The sequence below is a fragment of the Poeciliopsis prolifica genome, unplaced genomic scaffold (assembly GCF_027474105.1).
Source record: "Poeciliopsis prolifica strain line A6 unplaced genomic scaffold, Auburn_PproV2 SCAFFOLD007, whole genome shotgun sequence".
NCBI classification, from domain to species: Eukaryota; Metazoa; Chordata; class Actinopteri; order Cyprinodontiformes; family Poeciliidae; genus Poeciliopsis; species Poeciliopsis prolifica.
The window spans coordinates 15,547,543-15,570,768 of record NW_026562382.1 but is presented as its reverse complement, the minus strand read 5'-3'; the positions used below and the strand labels follow the sequence as shown (position 1 = coordinate 15,570,768).

Here is a 23,226-nt window from a genome sequence, read left to right as displayed (position 1 = left end):
CGCAATAAGCACTTATAATTAAAAACTACCAAAACATTTAATGGGTGTTTATATAATAAGCGCTAATCTTCCAGCACAGATTGCACTTTTTAAAACAAACTAAACATAGTTCCCACACGCATGCGCAACGCACAGCATGGCTTCGAGACCAACAAAAAGAAAATATATGGACACTTTAGACCAATGTGCAAGAGAAAGATACACAAAATAGCTGCTGTCGGGATTGACCCGTTTGAGACAGAGAAGGAAAATTATATCAGAGGATGTAAACAAGCTGCCGAGCCAGTTAACTACTTCGTTATAGCTTTTCTGACCACGGATGAGTTTCGCAGCCTGGAGTTCGTGAACGCATATAAATGGATTTGTAAAGGACTTACGAAGTCTTCGTGTGAACAACAAGGTTCTGGCGACAGGCAGAATGTGTATAAAATAGTAACATACACGTAGGCTTCAAGTAGGTGTTAGCTAGTAGCTAAGAGCTACATTAGCTAAGCTAATTTTGCTAGTTCGGCAGCAAGTACTACCGTAAATATCACTGATATTTATCTTAGTATCACACAGAGGTGGAGTACTCACAAATCATGTTCGCGTAATAGTTGTTATGTACTTATATTATTTGTATAAGTTAGGAACGAGGCGAAAGCTAGCTCTACGTTTGTGGCTAGTTTACTGTTGTCATATCAACTCCAAAGCAACTGCCAACCAAGACAAAGGTCATGGACCTGTGACGTCACATGAACGCCAACTTTATGTCAATTAAAATAATAGCTCTAATAATTTGATTAAATCAATTACTCGCTGAACTGAGTACAGGACTGATTTATTTAATCTCTGGCTCTCCATATGAATCAAAATGTAAATATCAATAATTCATTTTATTTTAGGAACAGTAAAAAGAATTATAGCTTTTCAGATTTTTTAAAAATACAAAGTTAAATTGTGTTATAAGGTATTTTCATCAGCACATTCCCTTCGCACCCACCAAGCTTAATAAATATACATTAAATATACATTAAATATGAGAGTTAATGACTGACCGTCCGGCGTTTTTAACAAATCCAACATCTGCAAGAACGTCCTGGCAAAGGTCACAGCAGAAACACTCGGGGTGCCAGCTGTTGTTCATCGCCTTGATCACACGGCCAATGATGAACTCACCTGAGAGGAGAACAGACGTTTACAGAAACAACAGCAATGAAGCGATTTGGCTCTTAAAATCCAGGTCCGTTCTCATTTGGTTCTAAACAAGAAGAAAGGTTTATGCTCACCACACTGATGGCAACAAGGAGCGAACAGCATCTGGAAGTCATGTTCGCAGTACTTCCTGCCTTCAAACTGTCAAAAGAAATATATTACTGATGTAATTCAAAAGTTTCTCACTTTAACTCCAGCATAAAGTGTTGAAGTGTATTTTTAAAAAAGTTACATTAAATATTTTTAACATATTTATATACATATATATGCATTCTAACATGTTAAAAGTTACTGATGTTTGCTCATAGTCAGATATGGATATTGATAATGTTGAATATACATGAGGTTTAAGCTATATTTAATCACAAAACAGTGATATAAAATATAAATAGTGGGGATAATTACAGAGAAAAGTGAATAATTTCACCGCAGAACATCTGAACACAAAGAAGGAAATTATTAGTTTGATCTTTGTCATTAGATTAACTGCGGCTGTGGACGTTTCCTGGATGTCCTTTTATCTCTGTGTACTTACAGCAACATGAGCAGTAAGGGAAGGAAAAACTGATCTCCTGTTTGATGTTTATTGATTATTGATCAGATTGTGTGGTTCACATTAGAGGCCTTGTGTTGTTCGGGGAATGTGAGAAAAATCTGGCCTTGTTTCAACATCTGTGCAGAAATAGTTCACTGGAAAAGCAGCTTTTAATAATTCAATACTGTTCAAAGGTTGTGATCACCTTGGTTTACTTCTCAGCCTATCAGGTGAAAACTAAGCATTGGTTTACATTTGCTGCAGAACATTTGTGTGCCAAAGAGTTTTCTACATGCTGTTTTATACTAACTGCACATGTTATCATAATTGTTTTAAAATTACAAGAGTAAAGCAACAATATTATGACAGTAAAGTAACAATAATACCAGAGAAAGTTGTCAAATTACTAGAAATAAGTTGTTTTAATAAAAAGAAAGTTTTGATTAGCAAATTGTCAATCATGTGAAATTTACATTTAGCTTATTTTTACACATCCTTTTGGGTTTCTACTGCTTCTAAAAACAACCAAAGTGCTTAATAAACACACATTTGATAATTGACAATAAGGTAATGTTTTTTTGTGTCTGGAAAATGAGAAACGTCTCAAAAACGTTTAGAATGTAACATCACAAATCAGCAGACACTTCCCGTTACCAAGTAACCCGAGCGAAGCCTAGCCTGTTACCGAGCAACCCAAGAACATTTGGGCGGCTGATTTTGCTCTACAACGGCTGCTGGAAAAAGCAAAGTGTCTGATAGCTGATTTTACCATCCAGAAATCACTTGCTGCATTCTTCTTGGTTGTCCAGGAGGCCCCACTTCTGCTTTTCAAATATGTACAGTTCTATCATTGAACATCTGCTGCAGACATTTTCAAATGCGAGTGTAAACGTTGTCTAAACGAGTGTAAAAAGTAACATGTTTTGTTTACCCAGTAGACCTATTGTAACATATTCAAGGATGAATAATAGGTCACTTTTAAATGAAATTATTTAAAAACTGCTTTTTGTATTTACTTTTGTTTGATATTAAAATTTGTTGGATGATTTGTGACAAAAAAAAAAGAAAGCAAAAACATAAATCTATTTAATTTTACAGCTCTATTAAAACATATGCAGAGCAGATAGGAAGTGTGCTACACAGCATCTGCTGATTTAGCGTCAGGGAGAGCTCACATCTAAGAGTTATTGCCTCATGCATGTTTTTATTAATTTATCAGGGAACTTAAAGTTACCTCATAGAAGAGTCCCTCTGGGAACTGCTGGAAACACTGCGCGCAGACGAAGCACTGCTCATGGTAAAGCTCTCCGTTGCTGTTCACTATCTTTTCCGCTGGCGCGAAGCGGCTCTTGCACCGTTCACACATGGCGTTGGCCAGGGCGTTGGCCATGTTGCTGAAGAAAATCAGGACAAAATAAAAATCAGGACAAAATGCACTGAAATCATGCAAAAAGGGCATATTTGAAATAAAAATGAATGATTTATCCCGGTTTATAGGTTTGGTGTAAGTTGATTTAACCCAGGTGTAAACAAAGTTTGGATAGGACAATAACTTGGGTCACGCCAGAACACACAAAACAATGTTTAAAAGGTTGTTGCCACATTTTCCACAGCATGATAACAGCTGGAAGATTAAACTGAGAGAGACAGCAGAGAGGGAACATGTGATGTAAGAGTTTCCAGGTTTATTTTGGTTCTGATTCATCCGGGTGGGAGGCTCAGCGAGGAGTAAAACCTGCATGTTGTCCTCCTGGCACAGCAAGAAGCTGCTGCTAATCAAATCTGAGGTATGAGGACAAACACTGGCTTTTAAATTGGATTTAAGATTACATTGCAGGGAAGAAACAACATGTGGAGGATTAACGTTGATCAGATAAAATATTTGTATCACTGTAAAATATGTTCGGTAATATATCAACAGGGATGGGTGTAATACTTTCTGACATTTAGAAATAAAAATCTCAAACTCTGACACACAAGAAACAAGCCCAACAAGTATGAACTCAAAAATATGAAAATGTGTGCTGAGTTAAAGACAGAGGAAATTGTATAGAATGTAAATATAAAAAAACTGAAGCTGCAACTGTTTTTGAAAACTTTAGCCTAGCACTGCTTTCGCCATGCTCATCTTCTTCTTTTGGATGGTATCACATTTAATGTCAACCTTATTGCCACTTTACCACTGTGTAAAATCAGAACTGTTCAGAGTTCTGATTTTGGAGTCCATCAGGCAATAAAAACTTTTTAAAAACATCTGATCATAACATCAGAACAGTTTCTAATTATCTTTGCATCAACAACAGAAATTGTGCAATATAATTTATTTGCACTGACATTGTGCTTTCTCTAGCTCTTTAATGCTAATATGGTTGCCCAAGTAGATGTTTTGATTAAAGCTGCATAATATTAGGAAATTTTGCAATTGCAATGTCAATCATGAGCACAAAGGGCTATAAAACATCTTTCCTTATAAGAACTTTCATTACAAAACAAGAGATGACCTTTGATAATGGCGACATTAAATCTAAATACTTGAATGCTTGTAATAAGAATATAAAATCCAGATAGATGTCCCTCCTCTGCAGTTTAATACCCGACAAGCGCAATGTAGGTAGAAATATGAAGCAGGGAGAGATAATAATATGAAAAACGCAGAGAAAGGGAAATTGGAGAGACAATCCTGGCTTTCCTGCTTTCCAAAAGGTCAAAATAGCACAGAGTGTGAAGGCAACACACATAAACACACAAGACCACGGAGTATCATGACAAAGTGAAACCATCTGGCAATTTTTACTTAGTTATGCTGACTTTATCTCAAAGAAGTTCAAAAGCACAATTCATTTGTTCTCATCTTTGGGTTATGCTCTAAACGTCAATATGAAAACAACGGCAGCTTTATGAAGTATTTATTGTATCATACACCTTGTATTAAAAGGTTTTTTAGCTGGCATGCTCTGTAAAAATACCACATTGAGGCAAGATGTGTCCAGTCTGCAACGGGATTATCACATACACATTTTTCTTCTGGCCCGTTTGGACTGATATCAAACACACTGACAGCCCTGCCCTGTCCGAAGGATTTGTGTGAGGAAGTGATACATCCCTCAGGCATTTCCACCCTCATATCTGCCTTTAACAGCACCCATGGCCAAACTGAACACATTTATATAGCTTGGGAAAGAAAGGCCTTTTCTAATTAAATTTAATCCAATCTCTTGGCTTTGTTTTTGTTGGGATCTGCTCAAAAGCTGCTTTCATGAGTCTAAATTAAATTCATACATGAGGTAGAGAAAGAAAGCAAAGAGTTATGTTCTCACAGCTCTAAAGACTGGCACCTGGAAAGAGTTTACAAGGTAACAGGAAGTAAAAAGCCTGCTTAGAGCTTTGCTTTGTAATGTATCCATGTGTTTTCTTTTTTGGTTCATGTATTTGTATAAACAATATGCTGTATCAACAGGAGGAATAAAAAAAAGAGATGAAGCAGCAAGAAAAAACATGAGAGAAGCACCTTCTTGAAGCAAAAACTTGTTCAGCCTGAATTCCCATATGGCATCAGTATGTCATTCTTTACGCTTTGAACTTTTGAGTTGCAGTAAAGTCAGCACATTGTCCAATTGTAATTACTGCTTTTCTGCTTTGTGAAGACAGTATGGGTGAACATTTGCTCCTCCAGATTCACATATCAGCTGAAACGCATTTCCAGGGGTCTAAAGAATGTTTAAACCAAATGCCTTCAGCAGTTAGAAATCGTAAGTTATGGGCTAAAAACAGCGCTAACTGTTAGCGCACAATCACTTCATCAAAATGTATTTTTCCAAATAAATTCTAAAGGCAGATATAATTTGAACTGAAGTTAGCGCTTTAGCATTAGCTCCCACTAAATGTGGTGTAGTTCTTCAGGGTTAGTGCTATTACTAACCCTAACACTTATGATTAGTGTTTTCAGGTTAGTGCAACTAACCTTTTAGTAGCATGCCTGCCTCAGCAAATTATACATTTTTATTTCAGGTCATGTTGTGACGTTGCTAAACGTGCAAAAAGTAATTTCTTTTCCATCTTTTTAGATGACTATGACTGTTCAGGATGTCAGAACAAACATAACCAAAAAGAGCATAAATACCACTCTTAAAAAATTCTACAACTGCCCACAATTACTATATATAATCACTTGATCACTCAATGTAACTTCTTCCAAAACTGCAAATAATTGGTTGTTTGCAATTTGAGCTACCCTCATTACATCACAAATTGACCCAATTCTACAATCCCATGCATTTTGTAGTAGTTTGTGAGAAATATATATAGAATAGAATAGAATAGAATAGAATAGAATAGCATTTATTGTCATTGAACAAGATTCAACGAACTACTGTGTTAAAAACACAGTAGTTTGTTTTTCTAATGAGGCCCTGGGTTTATTGTGACTCAGACTCTTGAAGTATTAGTAGGGGAATATTATGTTTCGCTGCAGGAGGGAGTGATGCACTCTAAAAAATGGACGGGATACTGAGAAAAGAACATTTTATGAGAATATAGAGGCAGGAAAACAATCATTTTAATCACAGCAAACTTCCTTATTGCTACTGTCAACAATATACATAGCATTAACTTTAACAACTGTACTTATTGTTTTTAATGTGATGTAATAATGTGGGCAACTGATTTGGACTACTTTATAATCTGTTTCATAAGAGATAAACGGCACACTGTAAAGAAATATGCTAGTTGTCTTGGTGCTGTGACTCAGTCAAGTTGCAGTAACTTTAATTGTCAAAACATTGAACACTTTATAACAACTTATTTTAAGTTCAGTCATCTTTGTAATGGTAGTTTTTTTTTTACTGCAGCCAGGTAAAAATGTTACTATTTGTACTAGTAAAATTGGTAATATCACCAATTTTCTAACTAATAATAGTAATTAAGTTCCTGTTGGTCGTTACCTCACTCATTTTTTTAAATGATCTCCTCAAAAAGCTTTGATCCAAATCCTGCAGGTGACCTAATGCCCATGCTTTCCTGCATCAGGTGATAAACTCAGACAGCTTAGAAATACAGTACGTATATTTAGCTCTGCTGTCTCTCAAGCACACATATTTTGAATGCCAGCTGGCATATGCCATTTTGTGTAACAACTCCCCGGCTGCTTGGCACGAAAATAGCCCTCCCTGTGCGATCCCTCCTGTAGCGTTCACAGATATCTCTGCACAAACAGCAGCTTGAGCTAATCAGACTGTCCGCTTCAGCTCCATGGAGGAATTCCTCACATTCTGTAACCCTGCAGTCAGATCAGACTTCAGCTAATAAGGTGACGGCAAATACGACCTCAACATTCTTTAACTTATAAATATATAAAAATGCTGGATTTGATGTAATACCAATTGACTTTTTTCATCAGCAAGAAGAAAGTTTTACTACTTTTCATATTGATCCACATTTGTGGTTTAAAATAAAACTTTCACCACCAGATTTGTGGAATTTCTGTGCCAATTTTCAACCAGTACTTACAAGCGAGCATAAAAGTCACAGAACTCTTTATAGACTTTGACGTCACTCTTCCGCCTCTGAGTCTTGGACACTGGGAGCTCAGCCTCACCCCCATCCCCAGCCTGAAGCCTCTGGTGATAGCCGTTCATCTCTCCGTGGCGGATATGGTCCGGGGCTTCGCCATCCTCAGGTATGGAAGGTGGCACGGCGCGCCCGTTCATTTCCACGCTCATCTCTGGCAGATTGAGTCAACTGCTTGTGCTCAGGGTAAAATCCTCTGTGATCGTTGGAAGTGTTGGAGCCGTAACTCACACAGCGGGAGGGAGAACCGAGGTGCCGATCAAACTGTGCTGGGAAATCTCTCCCTCTCTCTCTCCTTGTCTCAAACACACCGACTCCGTCACTGATGGACTCAACACTCCCTCGTTCTCTCATTCCCCCTGTGGCTCTCTTATTCACACACACACTATCAGCCTCCCCTCCTGTTACTCGGTGGCTATTCTTGGGCAGGATACTGAAATAAAGAGCCCACCCTGACTGACGCCTGTGCAGACAGAGGTCACTGTCACAATGATGCACACAAACACGTGTCCTGGTTTCATTTTTCAACTGTTTCCTCAACTGATTCAAGCTTTGGTGTTTAGCACCTGCAGCTTGAGGTAAACAAGTGAGACTCTAAAGAGCAACAGGCCAAACTAATCACAACGACTGTTTCATCATCTGGTTGACATCACTGAGCAAAACAAAACTGCAGAAAATGTTTGCGAGCCGGATAACGTCAATCAAGCTCACCATTCTGATTTAGATGGAAAACTTTAAAAAACTTTGGTAACACTTATGAAGGACTGACATGACACTGGCATAAACATAAGACCTGTCATCAATATTAATGAGTCACTATGAATGCATTAAAGTTGATTAAAACAGTCAACATTTAGCTTATAAACTGTGGAGTACTTATTACTTTAGACCAACATTTAGCTTTATACTTATAGTATTTTAACTAGACATAGAGAAACTCCTGTTAGTTTACAAATCTAGAACAAACTTAGAAAGTAACGTCTACTTAACGACCCAGAACAAGAATCAAACATGGAGAACTAACATTTAGCTTTATATTGAACAACTCTAGCACTCAACCCAGAACAAATAGAACAAAATTTAGTTTTATCAGAACACGAATCCAGAGAAACCCCAGTAAAACTAGTTTATAAATAACAGACTACTGAGTTTTATTCTTATTAAACATAGAGAACCAACATGTACCTTTACCTTCTTGTCTTTCTTTGGTTTTGTTGTATTTTTTCCCCTTCTAATTGATGTAAAGCACTTTGAATTGCCTTGCTGCTGAAAATATGGTATATAAATAAAATTACCTAAAAGTGTAATTATTTATCGAATGACACTTCATGTTGACAATATTCATTTTTCAACCGTTTGCTCAACTGTTTCAATAAACATTCATAAAGACTCTCGTGTTTGTGACAGGTGTTAAGTCAGTCTTATGCACATCCCTTCAAATAAAGTGTTACTATTACTTTCAAAAATAAATAAATAAATGGTGATCAAATAGTAGATTTTTACGTTGACAAGAGACCAGTCGACATTGATCCTAAATCCAGTTTAAATGCACCATGTGGCAAGAACACTCTTCAGTGTGGAAGTCGGTGTTGAATGAAGAATACTCAAAGCTAGCTACAGTGAAGTCATAAGATTCCCAGCAGCACGTCAGAAGTTCCTAAAAAGGTCAGTGTATTTTCAAGTTCTCCTCAAGTTCTCCTCACAAATCCAAGCTTGAAAATCTCTCTGCTTGCTTGAGAATCATTCTCTGCTCACTTGGAACAATAGAGCACTGTCGGCTGGCAACCACTCAGCCAATAGAATTACAGTGTTGTACTGGGTGTGCCGATGTGGCCACTATCGAAGGTTTGAGAAACCACAGTGAACTTTTGAAAGAGAGCAGAAGTTTTGAGACAAGAATTACGCGTTTTGAGAAGACAGACATGAAATCCGGTTTTCAGACTGAAAATGTGTGCTCTTGGATTATGGCAGAAAAAAATTCCCCCCCATACAATGCCTCTTTCTAATAATATAAAAGAGGCAGCATAAATACAATGTAAATTGTATTTGTTACACAAGTTTAACCAAGGAAATTTGAACCTTATATGGTTGTTTTCTCATTGTTCATACAAATTGCTGTTGCACAAGCAGCAGGATGTTCGAAACAGTTCAACATGTGACCTATTTGGCTGCAATGCCCTCACTGAGTAGCACCTATTTAGCTCAGTTTTAATTGTAAACTTCAACTTCACGGTCACCTTTCTAATAACAACTTAACCCTGTGCTTAATGTGCTTAGTTATGAGCTGTTTATTTCCAGAGTCAGAGCCGGTTCTGCTTGAGTACAAGTCTAAAACCCAACAGGGAAACTATTTGGATCAATTATAAAATATTCTAATCCTTCAAAATCCCACAACGCACTAAGCATCGGCATTCCAGTAAACCCTAAAATCTGGGTAGACAGACAGCTCTTGATGTGGTCGTGCTCAACTTTCTTCACAAATTAACGACCACTTTGCAAAACATTAAAACAACTCCAGGCCAGATCCGGAAATACTCTCCAGCAAAACAAACAAGCTCAACACTCAAACGGAGAAGAAGCAGCTGACAAGTTGTTACAGCAGAACGAAGGATTTAGAGTTTACGAAAGCTGGAGTTTATGTCATGATGTCCAAGCCCAGTGTGTGTGTGTGTGTGTGTGTGTGTGTGTATGTCCAGCTGAGACATATCTCTGCCTGTCTTCATGACTCCATTCTACAAATAGATGTTCATTGGAGCCTCAACTCCAAACTACGTGATGGCAGCTGCTGTTTTGTGTAAATATGTCAGATTGTATACATAGAGGGCCGGCTGTCTCTATTGACACGGGTCAACAAACTATTTTTTCAGCTAAAATGCTGAATTATCAAATATTTACAATTTCAGACAATTTCTTCTAACTTATGTCAGTAATACTTTTCCCCTGAAAGATAATTAAATGTTTTAACTCATATTATCCAAGTTCCTTCAAAGAGTTGTAGCTCCTATAGCTGTCTGTATTACAACAAATCTGAAGAAGCCTCTGACTAAAGACTGCTGTTGTACAGCAGTTTGATGAAGAGGATGCTCAGGATTATCTGTAATGTTCTAATAATATTCAGTTTCCTCTTTATCACATTATTTATCCTTTTAAGTCATTTTTGTTGATGCTGACACAGCAACACAAGATGGCAGAAGACATCTGATATTAGTCTTTATTCAGACAAAAGACAATTAAAAAAAACAACTTACATATACTCAACATTTGTTTGTTTAGTTTTTTATTTCAAATCACCAAAGTTTTGTGTTGTATTTTAAAAAAAATACTGGTTGCTTTATTAAAAAATTCCTTTTGGTCACAGTTTGATTTGATATTGATTTGATTTAATATCCCTTAAAATAGTTTGACATTGATTTAGTAATAAACAGTATTAGTGCTGCAGTTCATCATTTTAGTAATTAATCATTCAATCATTTTTTTCTAGTGATTAATCAAGTAATTGGATAAAATAAAATAAAAAAGATATATTTTGCAGATTTCTTAAAAAATAAACAAAAGTAAACATCTTATTTGCTTAATATAACAGAGCTAAGGGCACATCTGCAGCTAATAAATACTTTATTAAGCTATTTTTTGTTTCATTTAACATCATCAAAATGTAAGGCTAATCTGTTGACTATTTTTTTCAATTTACCAACTAATAACTGGATAGAAAAACGTGCTTAATAGGAGAATTTTACAGAATTTGATCCAGGTAAAACTATCTAAAACTATCACACTTGAGGAGCTTTTGGTTGAGCAGATTTACAAACAAATTTACAAACTAAAATGCAAAATGTATATTTTGTACAGTTTTGGGTTAATTACTGCTTTGAGTTTGTTATTTTTTCAGTAAATTGCATATTTTATAATACGCATCCTCCAATTAATGATTAATCAATTATAAACTTATTATATAAATGAATTTCTATAATGTAATTCAAGTAATTCATTGGATTATCTATCAATAATTTTATGTATTACCCTTTTTTAATGCTTCCTACAGCCAATATGATACAGAATGTTACTGTAAAATAAAACAGTAGCACAATAACACTTGCGCTTAATAAACCTGAAGTGTCAATAAATGTAAATTTTTCTTGTGGAAATTGAGATAACATCAGTTTCTAACATATTTAAATGTTGCCATGCTGACACACACTGGACTAAACATTAGATGGTTTCCTACTGGGAAGCGGTGATGACTGACTGGAGTATAATGGGCAGAGGGTGGGTACTCAACAGGAAGCTTGATTTCTGCTCCGTACTCCACCCTAAAATCCAGCAGGCAGTTATCGGGTGTCCACCCTGCCATATTGTTCAAGTGGATTTTCTCACATCCTTGTTTACGACTGGGTGAAAATTTCCTTTAAATAGGACTATTTTGAAAAGCAGACTCTGCATTCGCCTAAACCAGACTCCCCATGTAGACTTGGTTATTACTTAAATGACTGTTTAGCAAAATAAGAGGGATGAGACCACACAGAAAATGCAGCTATTATTAACATTTGATGTGCTTCCATCCTTCCTCTGAACGCTGCACGCTCTGCCGAAAGTGGAAACAAACCAAAGATATTCATATTAGTCTTTAAGTCCGGGCCCAAAGAGGCACGCAAACCGCAAAATAGATTACATGTTGTTTTGACATCCTGCATGGGGTTTCTCGAAGCTCATTTTGTTTCTCTTGAAGTGAGTAACTGTTTCCATTCACCATAAAGTTGTGCAAATTGGAATAATTAAAATAAATTTGTTTAATGGAAACACAGCAATTTCAAAAAGGGTTAACTTGTCTTTGATAAAAAACTTTTTTGTACTATGATGAGGTGGTTTTACCAAAACTAGACACATTTCCGTTGGAAAGAAAACAACAATAAACAATTATAAATACCCACATGAGTAAGACACAAGGTGTTGGTAGTTTCTTCCTCCAGTCCACATCACCACCACCAAGAAAAAACAAAACAGTAAAAAATAAATAAATAAATCTTAGGGACTAAAAACTCAAATGGACCCCAAAGGTTAAAAAAAAAAGTTTTTCCAAGGAAGAATGACGATATCTGTGTAATACACATATTCACTGTAGGAACATATAAGATAAGATCATTTATTAGTCTCCCATAGGAGAAATTCATCTTGGAAGCAGAGGCGAAACTGCGATACAGCAATAAAAAGCCCATCAAAAAGGACAGTAACCATAAATAAATACATAAAAAACAAAAAAAAAAGTCAGATCTGCAGCACACCCCCCCCAAATCATATCCATACAGATGGATATGGTTGGTGAAGTCCATCAAACCAAAATACATTTCTTAGCAAGAAATTGAAGAATTGTAAACAAAGACTTGGAATTCAAACGGTTTGGAGAAGCAACATGCTTATTATTATTGCTGCTGAGACGAAGACACATGGAGAACATGTGTTGATACGTTTGTCAACTTTGGCTTAAAAAAGCTCCAGCAACTGTCAAAAACAACTCTGGGGAGTTCCCTCTGCAAGATAGGTTTCTCTCCAAGTCACTGCAGGTCGAAGGTCAGGTCATCTATGCCACATTTTGGGAATGACAGGGAATACCATCAACCGGGATTGTCTTTATCACTAACAAGCAGCGTAAGACAGATAATAATGTCACAGAAAACTGTTTTTCACTTTACTGAAGCAAATATGAGCTGAAGATATTTCATGTTTGTCTTGTTAATTTTATTTCTGAAGTTCAGGCCTGGAACACTTTACTAAAAATGTTGGCGCAATAAACTTTTACTACTTCGGAACACTGCCATTTCTTCTTCAGACATTTCTGATTTAGGAGACATATTTTGTGCAATAATTTCCTTAGACATCCAGTCAATAAAAACTAAAGCTGCACAAAGTACCGGCAGACCGCAGGGATCATGACAGTTTCAATGATTGATTGTGAAGCAGGCAGTGGACACAACCGAATGTATTGAAACTCAGTGTAGTAACAGAAGTATTGCACCCTTTAAACATAAAACTTAAGTTATTTTTAATTGTTATTGGTAGGCCTGTCCCAATAAGAAATTTTTCTGGATGATAAAAGTGAATAGAAGTGATTGTGATAAATGATGCTACTGTTTTGAGATCATTTTGAAACAATAAAATGTTAATGGCATAATAATGCAAGAACCCATTCTCAAAGATTAATAAACTTTTATCAGTGGAGCTGGAAGACATTTTAAATATCCAAATGAATAAACAATAAATAAAAATGAATTATGAAGTCTCTGTAAACAATATGTCCTTCAAAAATAGGGCTAGTTGAGACTAAAGCACCAAACTGGAGACTTTATAACAGGGCTAGTTATTGGTATTAATTATTAGGCTTGTGTGGCCTCTGATTCAAAGCATGGATAAATAACACATTGTTATGTTTTAACTTTATTTTCAAATGTTAAGAGAAGGTTGAGAAAAAAAATGCAAATAAAATTTTTAAAATGGTGTTACTAAAAAAAGTTCAATGCGTCTCCATTCCTCTTTAAGAATAGCAATCCATCATGTTTCTGAGCCTTTTCAAATAAACACAGTATATAAACTCCAGCTGTATTTTAAGGATTAGTGAAATCAAGTGTGCAACCTAAAAAAACAAAAAGATAAAAATCAATATAATCATGGTTTTAAGCATTTTGAAGCTCATTAGAAAAGCAATTTGATATGAAACTCTCACATAGACTGCTGTAATTTCAAACAATCTTAAAAAAATGTAAAGAAAATAATTTCTTGTCAAAATGCAAGGAGAGAATAGGAAACAAAGCGGTTGAAATACGTCAGAAAGCAGTTCTCATCTAAGCTTATCTTGCGACCTAATGGATTTGATCATGCATTCATCATATTGAAGTGTGCAGACTCAAGTCACGGGTCTGTTTTTCTCTGCTGAAGGCCCACAAATCAAACACACCGGGTCACACACCTGTTCTCCCAGAGTCAACAGCAGCCATGGCAACACAGACACGAGAGCTGCTGGGGCAAAACTTTCCTACCCTTGGCGGAGCACCGAGTTCGTTTGCGCGAACACAAGCATGGACAGCTACACTATTGTAAAAAACTGAGTCACACACTGAACCAGTGACTGGGCAAACACAACCCATGACTAACATTTCTATTGTTCTGCACAATCGGTCTCAAGGGACCTTTTGACCCGGACCATCAGCGGGCCACTTCTACTTCATTTCCAGGGAACTCATGCATCAGAGGATAACAACGTCTCATTTTAGATTCATTTTATCTTTAATAGTTTACGGACTTTATGGCCTTTAGTTTGTTTCTGTTACAGATTTAACTAAAACCAGAAAAAGGTTAAACTGCCTGATACACCAACATACATGGCTTTGGAAGATGCATTCCTAGCACTGATGAGTTTTCAATGTTTAAAATTTTATTATATTTTACAGGCAACCTTATTAGTATCATAATAAGGTTAAAAACCAGTTGTTACATAGCAACAACTGAAATTGCCAGCAGCAGTTGGACGTTTTTGCCACACTGCCTCATAAATATGGAGGACAAAAACTGACATAATTAAAAATAAAAGCAGAAATCTCTATATTTTGCTTCAAAATAAAAACAATGTGAAAGGAAAAAAAATGAGAACAAGAAAGTGAGCACAAACTGTGGATAAAACAGGAACTGTCATGTGGTATTTCAGATATTTAAAACAAAAATTGATAGATAGATATTAAGTTTTTCAACCATATCATGCAGCACTAATTAGTCATTCTTTTTCAATAATTTTCCTTCTCGAGCTCCACTGAATACCGTCAAGTAAAGATTAAATGGAATTTGAAGGAAGAAGTTTGAAAGATCTTTGAAAGCGTATTTGTGGTACAAAATTCAATGTTTTATTTAGCATTCTTGCCAACTTTTTAAATGTTTGATTTTCATTTAGCTTCTTTTTGTACACTATGTTGAACCTACTTATTAAAAAAACTAACGAACAAACAACAATAAAACTTCCTTATCACTGCGTATCCACCAGAAAGCGAAGTGAGCGGGTTAACCAGGGACACCCTGGAGCAGGAGCTCCATCTTTATGTCCACATTCCTGAAATTACAACATTCCTCAGGCCTCTTCAGGATCCGTCTCTGACACACAGAAAGGTGTGGCAAAAGAGAGGGGGTTTCACAAGGACACAACATCAGAGAGAGGCTGAAGGTATCATATTGTGCAAACAAATATTGCAAAAGTCTTCTGACACTTCTGAACTCCTTTCAGGAGAGTTCAACCATCAGCTGCGGTGTTCAATGAGCAAACCCTCCACTCAGGTAGCAACTTATCTGCTCTGGTCAACACGCAGCGGACAGATAAGGACTTATCTTAAAGGATGTTTCACTGATTTATAAACAAACTCAATTGTTCAATCAGCTCAACCTAATCAAAGCAAAACAGACGGCCAGCGACCGCTATGGTTTAAAACGCTGGACGGATTCTTCTGACACATTAAGTGGATTTCTTAAAATAAAAATATGATACACAATTACTTTTGAGAATAAGATAATGTTGAGAGACGATTTAATGACTCAGTTGGCTTTAGAAACAGGTGAAGGTTTCAAGTAAAATGAGGCAATAAATCAATGCTATGGAATAATTAAAATTTCTGTTTTTGAGGATTTAATTTCTATAAAATCTTGATTTTTTTTCACCAATCTACTCCTTTGGTTTCCATAGTTCAGAGTTACCATCTTGCGTGTTTTGCAGCTTCTTTTCATTTGGACTCAATAGCTAAATAACTATTTAAATAAGCCATATCTGCTTCACTTAACATCATTTAAGTGTAGGGCTAATCTGTTGATTATTTTTCCAATTAACCAATAAGTAACTTAACAACAAAAGGTAGGAGAATATAACAGCATTTGAACCAGGTGGAGCTAAAACTATGACATTTGAGGAGTTATGGGCAGAACATAGTGAAAGTTTTTCATCTCAAATGCTCTTATTAGTTTTTAGACATATTGTTCAGGGACAGTGCTGCAAATTAGATAACGCTATAAAAACCATGACACAAACTGTTTTATTCAGTTTGTCTATGTTATTATGTGTCTGTTCCTATGAAATAAACCTAGCTGAATATTAGAGTCTGTATAATGAAGTTAGCGATTCATCAATTCGTTGACAATTATTTGAAAACTCGATTGATCACGATGAATTACCTTTCTGTATGTTTGTACACATTGGAAGACCTTCATTTTCTCCACCTTTATTTCTAAACAGATGCAAAGAAAATACTCATTGCTGATGGGTCAGAGCAGCATTTCTAACTGGAGCCTCTTGTTGACAGAAAACAAAGTTTCTAAAGGCCTCCACTCACCTGAGGCTGTCTCTTGCCAGCCCTCCATAGCTGTCCGGCCTCTCCTGCCTTCGCCTGTACAAATCTGAGTTGGACAACTCCTTCAGCCTCAGAGACTTCATCTCCCCGTCGCCGCTCTGCCTCTCCCTCCCTTCCTTCCTCAGCTGAAACCCCCTGTCCGCTCTAACAGCGACACCACCAATATAAATGTTGGATCCAAATGACAACGTCAAGTCTTGTGCTGCTCTCTTGCTCTTTGTCAAACACACCCCCAGGGCTCGCACCACAAACACCTATCAGCTACTTCTGGCTCCTCCTCCCACCCACCTGGGGCAGGTAGAGGGGGAAGGAGTCGCAGGAAAGGAGACAGAGAAAGGGATTGTTGCCTCAGCTGTGTGGGTTCATCGCCTACTTCTCTCTCTGCTATGATGCTCTCTCAAAAACAAAAACAAGGCAGAGAAAAGACAGAGTGGACAATTTCCAAAAGTGTCGAGAAGTTGGCTGAATCATCCAAACAGGAGTAGATCCCTGCCAAAAAAGACTGAAACTTTTGAGATCCAAAAGTTTAAAAAAAATTGCTCGAAAAAAAATCTGACATTTTTAATTAATCTCAGAGGTTTTGTGGAAAAATGAGGGAATTTCTGAGGTCAAAATGCCAAAAATTTGCACGCAAAAACTCAAGACATGTTGAGATCAATCTCAGAAATTTATAGAAAAAAAATAAGGAAATATCTGAGTTTGAAAAGTTAAAGAATTTATAGAAAAAAAAATCTGAAATGTTTAGATTAATCTCAAGGGGAGGAAAACACTGCTAGCAAAAACTGGGAATTGTTAGATTATTCTCAAAAATTTAGAAAAATTTCTCAGGTTGAGAAATTTTGAGATTTGATGAACTGATGTACTATCATTCATCTCAACATTTAAGAAACTTTAAATGTCTGAGATAAATTTCAGAAATTTACCAGAAAAGCATTTAAATCAGAGTTTTTTCTATAAATTTTCTGAGATTAATATCATTCATCTTTTTTCTGAGATTAATAATTTCTGAATTTTTGCTAGCAAATGTTTGACGTTTCAAATTCAGAAATCCCCTTGCTTTGTGAGAAAATTTGTGAGATTAAACTAAACATTTTTTATTTTTTTACCTCTTCCATTGACAGTGGCCCTCAAAGGCCCTCACACATATCTTCTCATTATCTTTCTCATATTTCCTCGGGGCGTTCTGAGCAACCATGGTGATGTTGTTTAAAAACATTTAGAAGCAGCAGATAAATTAACCAGTTGGTAAAAATTTGCTCTCTGCTCCTCTGGTGAGCTGAGAAAACATCTCAGCAGAAACAACAAACGACTGAAATCCAAAATGTCAACTGATGAATAATTCATGGCAGCATTTTGAGAACAGCCACTCCTCTTTCACTCACACGCAGAACAATACTTTCACTTTTCTAAAGACCACACAGCTGAATGTTCATTTATACGAGAACCACGACTGCTACTATTATTTTAGTAATTGATTATTTCTGATGATTAATCAAATAGTTAGCTTTTCATTTAACCATTAAGCTCATTGTAATTTTATGTGATTGAGAATGTCTCATCAACAGAGGAGCAGCGGTTTATTTTATTTACTTTATTCAAACTGATTGTTGTGTGTATAAACATTTTAAAATCTTAATACAAAACTTTTCCGTCCTGAAGATGGAAATCACCTCATGATCCCTGCGATTACTTCCCTGAAGTTCATCTCTGCTGACGGTGCAGATTCAAAGTGATCCTATCATTTCAGATGGGCAGAGTTGGTAAACTGCTGCTGTCAGAGCTTCACTGTGCATCACCTCGCTGTGCGCAGACAGGAATGCAGCCAATAAACACATTCCCGTTCACCTGCCTGCCTTGGCCTGCTCAGGATTCCACATGTCGCTGACACGCAGCGTGAAAGTTCGACTTTAACGCCAGATTAACGTCCTGGAGCAAATCGCATGTTCCAACATGCAAGAAAACTGGCAATTAATTCATTTGTAATCTGTAAATGTTGTATGAAATGAGATGTTAAAATTAGATTGTTTTAAGTTCTCTACAGAGAAAAACAAAGATATCATCATAAACATCCCTGACTATTTCCTTTAGTTTATTGCCTCCATTTGGTCATCTCTGGTATTACAGCCACTGCATCCAATTCAATATTTTATGTCTTAAAACATCCCAAAAATGCAACTATGGTCATTGTGCACTTAAAAAGATAGCAAAATGTTACATTAACTGAGACATTTCTGTACCTACTTAATCGAGAACCACAGATATATCTGTTTTGCAAACTTTGTATGCAAATTAAGTTAAATTCTATTCTTTTTTAGTCTGAAATTGGATGACTGATCTTCGCCTGCAGCCATTTGCAACCATCATTCTGCCGGCGTAAAGCGAACCACGCTGTTGCACTAAGAGGAAGTTCCCACAAGAGTCCGAAAGCATAAAAAGTTTTAACAGTGATGTTTAAACAGTTCTATAAGGTTGATCTGTGTGTGAAAGCGATTTAATGTTGCTTTAAAAAGAGAGAAAATGGTGAATTTCCCTTCTTACCTAAAATTTGTCAGAATTTCAGAAAGATGTTTTAGATGTTTCTACAGTCCTGTTTGCCGTCACCACTAACACTCCCACTGCATTTATCAGGGCCTTGCATGGCCACATCACTTCCTGTTTGCAGTGGAGTGTGTGAGTGTGTATGCGTTGCATGTGTGTGTAATATTTGACCCAACAGCTCTGTGAGTCTGAGTAAGAACACAGACAAAAATGTCTCATATTCAGGGTTGGTAAACTTTTTCCAGAGTAAAACTGGAAAAGTTTTCAAACTTTTCCAGGACCACAACAAACAAAAGAAGACTTTTATGATATAACATTTTCCTAAAACAAGTGAAATTTAACTTCACACAGTGAGGAGATTTAAAATATACATATATCTTTAAATACCTGCCATCAATGGTAAATAACATTTTCCAAATACAGCCTTTTATTCAAATTGAGATTCAAGGATTTTCAAGGTAAGTTTTCAAACTTTTCTAGCACAACTATGAACACTGTTTTATATAACTTAATCCTGTAAAAAGCTAAAGTAAAACATAACACAATTTTATGTTTTGAAATGTCTCACCTGCCACCTGACTGGTCTGAGAAAGTCACAAAAAATAACAAATAAAAATAAGTTTTCTGCCATTCAGTACAAATGAATATTTTTGTTATTCTAACTGGCCTAAAACAGGAGAAATTTGGTGTGATTTAACTTCAGGCCATGAGGATTTTATTTTAATTATCTTTATAAATCTGTTTCCAAATTTCGCCTTTTATTCAAATGGTAGATTGAAAACATCTTATTGAAATTCAAGCTTTCTGTGACATTTTTTGTGATTCAAGCTGCACCCCCAGATCTTTTCTGTGTCAATGTGTGCATGTCCATTCAACGAGAAATGGCGACCCCTGTGGGTGGTGCAGTGTAAGCACAGTTAATATTTACACACTTCATTCAAATTAAAAGATGCTTTAAATCCCAAGGGAAATGGCATAAAAAGAAATGATAAAAATACATTGATGTTGATGTTTTACTTTTAGCTGATGAAGCTGTAAATGATTAAGTATCTATTTGGTTTTTCAAGAACACGAAACTCAATTTCAACATCTCTAGGTTATTTCATGTTATTTTCTAGAATAATATCAAAATGTTTAACCTTCAGGTGAAAATACTACGGCGTTTTTGCTATTAGGACAATGTCCTGCTGAAAAACTAGATTGTTCTACAGCATTTATGGATCCATCTTTATTTGTAATAGATACAATTCTGTTAGATGTCAATGATTCTGATGCAAACTAATAGTGCGATTATTATTTTTGTAGTTTCTGAAGATTGTTTAAAGTCTTAAAACATTTGTTTCTTTATAATTATGACAGTAAAGTAACATAAAAGCAGACATGCTGGCTAAATTTATGAAAAGTAGTGAGCAGAGTTTTGCAGTAAAAGCTTAATCGCCACATTATTTTTTCTTCGAGATGATAAAGGCAACCATTCACTTGATGTCTGCGCTCGCGCTCAAATCCCCCAACTCCGAACTTCCAAACAAGGACAAGTCTGTGCTGGAGGCCCAGACATCAGCCTAAGCTGGTGTTGTATCAACACAGTGCTGGATCAGATTAATGCAGCAAACTCTGGGCTTATACAGACTTGCCTTCAGTGACAGCTCCAGCTAATTCTGACAGAGAGAAATTCAGAAAAAGGAAAAATGCTGTGTTGAGTGGCCGTCCCGGGAGACCGGACTGTCAGGAAGTGGTTTGGAAAACACGTACTACTGTCCAGTTGCTTTATAGAGGACATTCCTCAGCAGGGAGGAGAAGGATGCAATGGTTTTTAAAAGAAAACCAACAGATTCACTGCTTTGTTTTGATCTGGGGGTGCAGCTTGACACAAAAAATGTCACTTTTTCATAAAAATGATGTGAAATACTGCAAGTTACAGGGTCAAAAACTATATCCTTGATATTCCCAACACATCACCTCCAGATGTGCATCACAACACCAAACAGTGTCACAGTTAAAAGAAGAAAGAAAAGCATCAAGTTTATTTTTTGTGTTGCAATTTAAGACTTAAACAGAGATTGATCTTCCTTTGGATTGTTTAAGCAAACTATTATTTGTTTATGTTTTCAAGAATATACAGAAATAGCTAAAATTGTATAGGTATTTAAGGGAATTGCTTTTTGATTATTCGTTCTAATAATACTAAAAAAAACATTTACAATAATGTCAAATTCTATTTCATTTAGTGTTCAAACCATCACATTTAATTTGAGCTGCACTCCATACAAATATGACTTTTCAGATTTAATTAGCATCGACGAAAATTTATCTAATATGCTTGCATGTTCATAATTTTAAAAGTCTTTTATTTTATATTGTGATCATCCTGATTTAAATGTTTGTTTTAGTTTTTTCACATAAAATAAATGCCTCTTATTTGAGACTTCAACACCTTTTTACGTTAATGTTTAACTGCTGTTGTTTGCAATTAACAGCAACTTAATTGCTGTTAATTAAATTGAATGGGGTATAATTAGGACGGGTCCCGCCTATCTCCACAGCTACCTTTCTGTAGCTGCTTTTAATTTCATTAGTTGTCGATCAATAGGTTTGAATGTTGATCGCTTTTTAACCCGCATAAAGTCGCTGTTCACTCGTTGTAACGGTAGAGGGCGCCAGCGTCAAGTTCAGATTGAAGATAAATTAATGAGAACTTCACTGAAACTCTGCGATTAAACATTTTTCTGCCGGACACCTGCGTTTAATTTTAGCATGGATGCGCATCCACTGCTGGTTTGTTATAAACAAACTACTACTGGACGTCAATTTATTTTCCTCCAGCGGAAAAAAATTTAACTTCTTAACTTTTTCGGGGCAAAATAATTGTGAAGATAAAAAAAGCTAAGGAGCTAGCTTACCCGTTAGTCATCTCCGTGAGTCCGAGCATCGCTCCTCCTCGCTCTCTCGGACCAGATGTGTGTGTTTCGGCCTCAGTAGCGGACGTCCAGATGTGCTCCTCTCTCCTATTTACTGTACAGTTAGAGCTGCTTTTTCTCTCTGGCACAGAATGGCGTATAGTTAGGACGGGCCCCGCCTATCTCCACCAACCACAGGACACGGCTGACTGGACTTCCGTTTCGATGACCTTCAACGTAAAAGCATGAATATGCGGGTTTGGTTCCGTCGCTGAAACTGTCATTTTGAGGCAAGGACTGAGTAAAATTGAGCATGTGAAAAGACAAAATGTCCATATGAATCAACATAGTTTATTTATTTGATTTATTTACTTTTAGATATTACAGATATCAAGGCACAGTTTAAATAGTAAATAAATGTAATCAAATACAATTTCCCATGAAAACAATAATCTGTTTTCAAATAATGGTTATTGTTCTCTGTGGGATAATAAATGACCTATGAAACTGTGAGACCATGCTGTTTAATAATCCAAATGAAACCTCAGATAATAAGTTTTACTGTGAAAACTATTGAATTTTAATATAGCGCCGAATTAGGGCAATATAGCTAAAAAAAAAAAAACATTTTTAGATCATTAGAAATTTTCCAGAAAAAAAGGGAAAATTTTGAGTTTAGTAAGAAAATTTTCTAGAAAAAAAATAAAAAATTAAAATTTAAATCAGAATCTTTGTCAAAAAAAGCTTGAAAATGACTGAGTTTCAAAAGACAAACATTTTTAAAATCCAGAAATGTTCTTGTTTTTTCTACAAAATTTCTGAGATTATCCTCAAAATCTCAGTTTGTGGCAGAAATTTGCTTCTTTTAGCGCTTAAAATGAAACTGTAGCAGTGAAGCAATTTAGAAATTACCTTATAATTCCTGAATAGATTGGATTGACTTTCTTCCTCTTACCAGCTGTGCGTTAATTTTATTTTGAAATCCAGAGGAAGTTCATTTAATTTTTTTCTGCGCGTCTGGGGGAGCTTTAAAAATTCACTCTGGGCTTTTTGACTGACTTACTGTTGAGACATTTACTGGCAGGAAACTATAATTCCCACCTGCCAAAAGTAATTACAAGATGTG

The 23,226-nt window shown here is 36.1% G+C and overlaps 1 protein-coding gene across 6 annotated transcripts in view; it reads right to left on the bottom strand.

Moving 5' to 3' along the window:
• Window positions 1–22,300, bottom strand: part of LOC129361512 (LIM and senescent cell antigen-like-containing domain protein 1) — a 30,697-nt gene extending 8,397 nt beyond the window's left edge. Inside the window, exons 1-4 of one of the 6 annotated variants that reach the window (XM_055032404.1) lie at window positions 22,104–22,300; window positions 2,964–3,123; window positions 1,269–1,335; window positions 1,038–1,158 (exon numbers count right to left, since the gene is read on the bottom strand). In XM_055032404.1, coding sequence (XP_054888379.1) covers window positions 1,038–1,158; window positions 1,269–1,335; window positions 2,964–3,123; window positions 22,104–22,132 — 377 coding nt within the window. In that variant the 5' untranslated portion in view covers window positions 22,133–22,300. Of the gene's footprint in view, window positions 1–1,037; window positions 1,159–1,268; window positions 1,336–2,963; window positions 3,124–7,234; window positions 7,706–16,647; window positions 16,877–22,103 lie in introns of those variants that run through there. The other 5 variants (XM_055032403.1, XM_055032401.1, XM_055032405.1 and 2 more) reach the window with 5 other exon arrangements.
• Window positions 22,301–23,226: the final 926 nt, after the last annotated feature.